The following is an 8,545-nucleotide window of genomic DNA, read 5'->3' as shown; positions in this document are numbered from 1 at the left end:
GGCAGCCGTCCCAGCCCGCGCCGTCCGCGCCGCAGCCTCCGCGGCCGCCCGCCTCCCCGGATGAGCCGTCGATGGCCGCGTCGTCGGTGGGCAGCAGCCGCCTGCCGCTCAGTGCCTCGCTCGCCTTCTCCGACCTCACCGAGGAGATGCTGGACTGCGGGCCCGGCGGCTTAGTGCGCGAGCTGGAGGAGCTGCGTTCCGAAAACGACTATCTCAAGGTGGGGGCGCTGATGGGGGAGAGGGGGGCCGCGGGAGGCGCCGGCTGTCACAGCCCCGCGGCCTGAGGCACGAGCCGGCCCACTTTTCCACTGAGCAAGCTGGAAAAAGGGGCCCGAACCCTCCGGCGACTACCCTGAGGTCAATCTAGGGCTCCCTTACATTTCTCCTCCAACTTTGTTTGGGAAGCCCTCTCCTGAGGAGGAACCTGGTTGAGGAGACTAGCCAAAGGGCCCTGATTTGGGGAGAGGGGGCTTGAGAAGACTGCTTTGGAGGATGCTTAGGTGCATTGCTGGGGGTGGGGAACTTGCAGCTACTCGGAACCCCCGCCCCCAGGCCAGAGGCCATACCTTTGGTGGCTCTCCTGTCTCGGACAGGCATTGGTGGGCACTGCTGCTGGGGAAACCTGTGGCCATCCCCTGCCCAGGAGAGACCGTAATACCATCCTGAGTCTTTACCCAGGGCTTTCCTGGGCACAGGCCTGTCCCCGCCTGCCTTTCAGGGTGGGTCCAGTTTGAAAGCATGACATCTGGGAACATCCCCTTGGCTGGCGTCCACTTCCGCCCGTTCTAACGGTCCCACAGCCTGGGAGGATGATGTCGTGGGAGAACTGAGAACTGGTTCAGAGGCAGCTTCCTAAATCCCAGGACATTGTCTTCTGCCCTTGCTGGGGCAGGCCTTGTACACAGAGCGGTCCCGTTGGCTATGGCCAGTGCCATGTTTTTCCCCTGTTCCCAGTGAGAGGAGGGAAGCTGTCCGCCTGAAAAGGGCAGTCCCTCTGGGCGTGTGGGGACCCGAGAGCCTTCCTGGGAGAGCAGGCATTACCTTTGCCCTTTTAGTGGACATGAGCACCTACTGAGTGCAGGCCAGGCTCCGTCCACCCACTACCTTGCACTGTGGCAGCTTTAGGGACAGCCCAGCCCTCATATATTGACTTTGGCCTGGGAGGCTGGAAGCTTTGTGGGCTGTCCCTGGCCACGGCTGGGTACAGTTTTGGAAGAGGCTGAAATGTTGCCTCCTCTTGTCAGTTGATGGCCTGGCACAACCCCCAGAGTATCCCTGGCAGAGAGCCACGGAGTTCACAGTGCTGTGCTGATTTGTGTCTGCCCGAAGCACTTTTCTTTTCATTGTGGCTCTTTTGGCCAAATGGGTTTCTTGCTCATTAGAGTGTTGGAGTCTTGCTTAACCATGTCTCTCTCTCCCCATTTTCCTCCAGGATCTGCTGTTCAGTATGTATTCAGTAAATAATTGTAGAATAGGACATGGTCTGTCTGAATCGGGATAATCTACCCCTTCCACCTCTACCCTTTCCCCAATCCAAGCTCAGTTTCCTCATCTGTTAAATGGGAGGGTGAGTCTTCCCAAAGACCTCATTCATTATTGGCAATTGGGAGTTCACTCAGCTCTTGTAGTCTTCAGAAGCCAGTGGTAAGGAGAGGGCCAGTGGAGGGTGGGTAGGAAGAGGGAAATGACCAGCCAGAAAGAGGGTCTTTTGGTCTTGCCCTCGCGATGCATTGAGCTGCTTCCAGTCCTCGCTGCCTCAGCTTCACTAACCCCAGACCCTGAGTTCACACCCCCGCCTCCTGGCCTCATTGCTCACCCTGGCAAAGGAGGATGGGTGACAATGCTTTGCTTCAGGGTCTCCTCATGCACCCACCCCCAAGGGCTCCTCTCCATCCTAGGCAGTCATCAGGCTCTGCCCTGAAGTCCATTTGAGCCACCCATGACTGTTTAGATTGGAAAATAGTCCCAGGAGGCTGGGGGTTGAGCCCTTGGTCTCACAGGGGCTGTGGCCCAGCTGGGGACATCCCACTGCTTGGGCCAGAGCTGAGCCTCGATTTCCACCATTCATTTAGTGATGCAGCCTTCATGTGCAAGCTTCAGGCCCCTGTTGGATCTGGGGTCTGTAGCTTCCTGACTCTGTGATCTTGGGCAAGTTATGTCTCTGGACCTCAGTTTTCTCAGTTGTAAAAATGGGACAGTAACACACCTTTCAACTTTAAGTGTTAAATGAGATAATGCATGCAAATGCTGCTAGAGCATCTGGCATGCAGTAAACCTCAGGTGATGGAAGCTGTGATCACTGCCATTCTCAAGTGTATGGGACACATTTCCATGTGTACCTGTCATGTTCTGTAGTGGATTCTGTGGGGGCAGAATAAGTCCTCCTCCCCATTTTAAGCAGGCTGGTCTCTTTCTCCTGGCCCCTCATTCATTCGTTTACCAACTATTTATTTAGAGCCAGCTGTGCACTAGTGCAGATCTGAGGATGCAACCGTGAACAAGAGTGCAGTGTCTGTTTTCATGGAGCTTTCGGGGAAACCGGGAGTAAACAGTAGTCATAAAATAAATTACAATACAGATTACAATAAGGGTAGAGAAGGGTGCACTGTGCCAAGAACTCATGGAGGTGAGGGCGGGGGTGCTCAGGGACGCTGAGAGCTGCAGGGTGACATGAAGTCAACTCAGTAGGGAGCTGGAGTAAGAACATTCCAGGTTAAGGGGAATTGGAAAAAAGCTTTTTTTTTTTTTTTTTTCCTTTTTGTCTTTTTTCGTGTCCGGCAACGGATCGCAACCCTCAGTGTCGCACCCGTACCGGACCGGGACCGGCAACGGGATCGCAACCCTCGGTGCTGCGCCCACACCTTGCTCAGCCAGTGAGCGGGAACCGGTCTGTATGTGGGATCTGAACCCTCGGCGGGAGCGCCGCCATGCTCCCAAGCGGTGCACTCTCCAGTGCGCCACCGGGCCGGCCCGGAGAAAAGCTTTTTGAGTACAAGGACGGTGCCAAGGCCAGAGGAGAAGATTGTATAAGAGAGGTGAGCAGGGCCAGACCACGCCAATTCCTGCTGTGTAAACTTGGGCCAGTCCCTTAACTTCTCTGGAGGTTTGTTTACCCCAGCTGCCGACGTCAGAGGCAGGGTGAAAATCTAGAGACTGTGAATGTGGACCGTAAACACTGGTGTATTGCAGGAGGTGTTTTGTTCATCCTGCAGATGGGTAAACTGTGGTCAGGGCAGGGAAGGGACTTGCTCCAAGTCCCAGAGCCTGGTCTCTAGGCAGCCAGCACTTGGAGTAAGAGTATGTTAAACTCTTGACGTGTTTCCCGCCCCTCTGGGCCACTTTGCTTCTAAGATGCAGAAACTGAGTAACAAGGAAAACGGCTCTAAATCCCCAGCGGGTCCCCAGCAGGCAGGCTGCTTGGGTTGAGGGAGTCCCACCGAGTCCAGTGGGTGGCCCTGTTTAGGCTTGCCTTCCAGCTGGTGAGTGGCACTGGAAATTGTTAACTAGGGAAGGACTCCCCAGTCCCATCTGTTGAGGCCTACTCTGGGGCCCAAGAGAAGAAATGGTAAATGGGGCAACTCTCTCCCAGTGAGAAGCTGGAAGGAGCTTCTACAGAGAAGGTAGTGAGGTTGCTGTTACTTAAATTATTCAAAGAGAAGGAGCTGGCTGGTTTGCTCAGTGAGTTAGAGTGTCGTGCTGATAACACCAAGGTCCAGGGTTTGATCCCTGTACCCACCAGCTGCCCCCCCAAAATTATTATTATTCAAAAAGAGGCTAGATGACCTCTCATACTTGGATAAAGATGTAGGGTTTGTAGTAAATAGCTTGTAAACTGTCCAAAATGTTGGTGATTGTGAATGCTCGAGGAGGGTTCAGGGGGTGATTTATGAGGAAGCTACAGGTGAGCTGCCTGACCTTGGGTCCCTTCTAGCCAAAGAAGTCTGAAGGTTATTAACTGCTGAGGTTCCAGGATTCTAAGACGCAGCTTTATTTGCAGAGCAGACACGTGTACTGTGTTTGACCTTCAAAGCCTTGGTGGTCTTCTAGCTCCCCGTCACCGCTTATCATTACCCATGTACCATGTGGTGAGGACATACTAGGAGCCCCCAGGGTGTGGACGGAAGAATCCGGGAGTTGGACCCCGAAGACCTGGCTTTGAGACCTGATTCTACCATTTACTATGTGGCCAAGGCAAGTCACTTAGCCTCTCTGAGCTGCTTTTTTCTCATCTGTATAATGAAGATGATGGAACCTGCCTGGACAATCTCATAGGACTGTTTTTCGGAATCAGAAAGGTATGAATAGACAAAACATTTTGCAAGTAGTGAAATCCCACACCTCATGGGGAATTGTTATTATTCTTAGCCTGTGAGCAGACAGGATGTCTATGTCTTCGTTCTTGGAGGAACTGGGAGAAGCCAGGAGGGTGGATTTCCTTAGTTTTAGAATGTAATAAATCAGTGGCAGCTCCAGGGAGAACAGGAAGGTGTGATCACATGCTGCGCTATGCGTGTGGGCTCTGGAAAGCCAGGCCTCCCCACCTCCTTGGAGGTTCTAGATGTGAGTGTTTGAAGAGTAGTCCAGAATAAGCACTTAATCGACCCCCAGTTGCCATTATACAGATGGATAAGTGGAGGCTCTAAGTTATGCAGCCAGGATTCCAACCCGAGTTGCTCTAACTCTGGGTCCTTTTCTTTCTGCAGCAGGACCAGAGCAGTGAGCTTTTGCTTGCTAATAGTGTGTCTAGTCTGGGACACAGGTTGGTGAGAGGAATCCTGTCGTGGGCCAAGCTCTAGGCTAAGACTTGTGGGGGACAAGCAGCAAATAAAACATGCTGGGACCCTGGAGCCTGCAGGCGGGAGTTGGTGAAATGTGCATGTGTGCATGGCCGTTTCTTCTGTAAAATGGGGGATAAGCAGGCCTGCCCCAGGGTTGTGGGGACCCTTTCAGAGTGAGGATGCAAATGGAGCTCACAGTAAATGCCAGTGCCTGTCCCTGTCATCGCCCTTCCCTTACCTGCTCCTGCAGGTATGCATTCATTTATTCAGCACATATTTTCTGAGTGCTCCCTGGGTACCAGGCCTTGTGCTAGGTGTCTGGACCCAGTGGCCACACAATAGGCTACCGTATGTAGCTCCTCTCTTCTCAGCTCCTGGGAGCCGAAGAGGGAAGGCTCTAGTCTGTCACTGTGTAGGGGAGAGGGGTGATCATTATGGTCAGCACACCTCCTGGCTGGTCCCTGCCCTGAGTCCCAACCTCACTGTGGTAGCTGAGAGGTGGCTCGGAAGAGGCTTCCCTGAGACCTGGGTTTTTAAAAATCCTCAGCCACGTGCCTCTTGGGGGGTGAACGGGGAGGCTCCTTCGAGATGGAAAATGTGAGGCTGCAGCTGCTGAGGTCTAGGGGAACCACAGGGACCACGAAGCACTCGGAGCTGCCAGCATTGCTCACAGAGAGGCTGTGGCTGTGTCCCTGGGCACACTCTGTCTTTCACACACAAACACACATACACACATTCATAGCTCGAGCTCAGAGACCCACTCACTCACACACATCTCACGTACATGTCCGGTGACACGCCAATGTTGTATGCTTTCAGAAGCATGCCTCCAGACATGTAAGAGAGGACACACACTGAGAGAAGTACACAAACCCATGCAGATCCATGACCTCCTGTCTCATCACACCCACATGCTACCAGTGAGACACAAAACAGACTCACACCCTCTAGGAGACCCCCCAAGCTCAGAAACACACCCTCATATATACATCTCACACCCCCAGATACACTCGTACGTGTCCCAGAGACCGGTAGCCTAGAAACTCCCTCAGACATGTCACAAGTACTCATACATGCAGGTGCACACAAACCTGTGAAGATATTCACATGCAGATATGACACGCAATCAGGTGCACGTAAACCGAGATGCCAGCCCAGCCCAGAGCACACAAATGTCAGGCACATATAGTGTTTGCCAACAGGAGCCAGAGACTCACAATCCAGGGTACCCAGATACACATGCACAATTGCGAGTGCGCGCACACGCACACACACACACACACACACACACAGAGGCTGTGACCTTTCACCCACACACAAACACAGGAAATCCTGGCCCGTGTCTCCCTGGAGCTAATGTGTACAAACTCTGACTGTTGTCAGCTCTTCCATGAGGCTTCCTTCCACAGGGCTGCTGGAAACAGCAGTATGGCCAGGGGCTTGATTTTGTAACTTTCTGGATATGAGGGTAGTGGCTTGATTTTGTAAACTTCTGGATCTGGGAGTGCTAGAGGCATGGGTGGATGGGGGCTGGCAGGTCTCCAAGTCAGGAGATGCTGCATCGAAGGCCCTCAGGCTCCTGATGCCCAGCACTTGGGCCTGGGCCCAGTGGGGCTGAGTGAAATGCACCACTTGTCAGTCCTGCGCACAGGAGAACACTGCCCGGGGCAACTCCCTTCTAATCTCCTCGGAATTTCCTGCTTGCCCTATCTCCCTTCTCTCCTCCCCCTCTTCCTTTGCTCGGGGCTGTGCAGGGCCATGCCACTCCCATTTGTAAAGGGTGCCCAGTTCTGGCTGGGAAATGATGAAGGAGGCCAGGGGTTGAGGAGACCCGAGGAGTGATGGGCACTCAGAGGGGAGGCTTGGCGGGCTTCCTGGAGGAGGAGACATTAGAGCTGAAGAGGTAGCCTTGAATGGCTGGCTGCCTCTGTGCCAAACTCTTAGAACAGTGCCTGCCGCATTGTAGGAGCTCGATAAATATGTGTGTGTAATTGAATGAAATGCAGTGATTAGGATCTGGAGGTGAGCTGCAGATTAGAAACAGAAGAGTGGGAGGGAATGGTGGGTGGGGGCTGGGGCTGGAAAGAGTCTGGAAAGGAGAGTTGGTCCTGCTTGGGAAGGGCACTGAATGCTGAGCCCAGGCACTGTGAACCCCTTGCTGGGAGGGGGCCATGCGGACTTATAGCAAGGCTGGGAATGCCCACTTTCCATGTGTCTGTAGTACTGGGCACAAAGCCCTGCCTATTCAAGGGGCTCAGGGAGGGAGGGATAGAAGGCTATGTGGTCTCATGGGCAAACTCAACCTTTGGGGTCAGGTCTGGGGCCAAACCTCACTTTGTCACCTCTCCCTGTGTGTGATCTCCCTGTGCAAGTCTCCTTATCAAGTCTCAGTCTTCCCACCTGTAAAATGGGAATTTAATTCTTGCAGAGCACTTAGGATTAGAGATCTCATATAAGGCACACCCAGCACTCTCCTGGGCACAGAGGAAGGGAGGGAGCTTCATGTCCTGTGTAGCCTCTAGGGCAGAGGGAGTCCCCCAGGGGAAGGGCTTGGCTAAGTTTGAGGCAAGGGACTGACTAGCAACCAAGGTTTTACCAAGGTCATTTGTCCAGATACCGCATGTATAACCTCATTGGTGGTCATGTTCATTCCCCTTTGGTGCCAGAGGGAAGTTGGAGCTGAGGTAGGGAAAGAGCAAGAGAGTGGGGTGTCCTGGGCCAGGCTGACCCCAACATTCACTGGAGGCCCTGGGTCAGCACTGCATCTGCATCCTCAGCGGACAGTGCTGGCCATGCTGGGGAGTTGCAAGGGGTCGGAAGATGGGGGAGCTGCAGGCCAGCCCTTCCCTTCTCTGGGGCCCAAGGTGGTTAAGAGGACTATGGTCTAGAGCCAACCAGACCTGGGCTTGATCCTGGCTGTGCCTTTTCCCTTCAGAGCTTTCCAGTCTCCCCATCTGTAAAATGGAGATATTGGTCATGCTTGCCCCACAGGGTTGCTGTGAGGCGTAAATAAGAGAATGCATGCATGTAAGGGGCTTAGCCAGGGCCTGGCTCCCAGTAAGGGCTCAACAGCTCAGCCTGCAGTATTTATTATCATCAGGCTCTGGTCTGACCCCTGGAGCCCTGGGTCCTGGAAGGCAGGGGCTGTGCCTGGCCCTGGGTGTGCCTCTGTGGGTCTTGGAATGGGGCAGTGGTCTGGGAGGTATGCGTGGAGCTGAATTGCATTGTGGGCACTCCCAAGCATGTCTCTCTCTGTGTGGTCCCCCTTTCCCCTCCCACCTCACTCTTCCCTGAATGGGCAAAGCCAGTGCCCCAGACACAGTAACCTGGCAATACTCCTTTGTTGATGGACGGCTGCCTTTGGGGTCTCTCGTTGTGAGACTGAGGTGAACAATCTCCCATCGACTGAGTCACAAAGAGAAGCTCAGCCTCCATAAAAGAAAAGTTTGGGGGTCCCCCAGCTTGGCTGAATCAGTTAAATTTCTTTACCTTGGTTTTGCCCAGGCCTGCTTTGGATCTTCTGTGCCCTAGTCAGTTGCACCAGCCTCTCCCCACCCTGCCCCATTGGCAGCACGGCCTGTGTGGTTCAGCCTCCTGCAGCCTCACCCACTCTGCTCCACCTGGTCTCCCAGCATGGGACCCACCCCAAATCTCTGCCCCTGCGCTCTTCCCACCAGGGCCTTTGCACCTGCGTTTGATCTCCTCTACCTTGATGCATTCAGCTCCAGCAACAACTTCTCAGGGCTGCTCCAGACTCCTGTGTTAGA

The 8,545-nt window shown here is 54.0% G+C and overlaps 1 protein-coding gene across 2 annotated transcripts in view; it reads left to right on the top strand.

Moving 5' to 3' along the window:
• The first annotated feature begins 71 nt into the window (after positions 1-71).
• The window catches only part of SOGA1 (suppressor of glucose, autophagy associated 1), a 71,620-nt gene continuing 63,146 nt past the window's right edge, over positions 72-8,545 (top strand). The window contains exon 1 of one of the 2 annotated variants that reach the window (XM_008575325.1): positions 72-218. In XM_008575325.1, the coding sequence (XP_008573547.1) occupies positions 72-218 (147 nt within the window). Of the gene's footprint in view, positions 219-3,312; positions 3,621-8,545 lie in introns of those variants that run through there. The other variant, XM_008575334.1, reaches the window with a different exon arrangement.

Source organism: Galeopterus variegatus, unplaced genomic scaffold (assembly GCF_000696425.1).
Source record: "Galeopterus variegatus unplaced genomic scaffold, G_variegatus-3.0.2 Scaffold59, whole genome shotgun sequence".
Lineage (NCBI taxonomy): Eukaryota > Metazoa > Chordata > Mammalia > Dermoptera > Cynocephalidae > Galeopterus > Galeopterus variegatus.
Note: the sequence above shows the minus strand (reverse complement) of the source record. Positions and strands in the feature narration are given on the sequence as shown.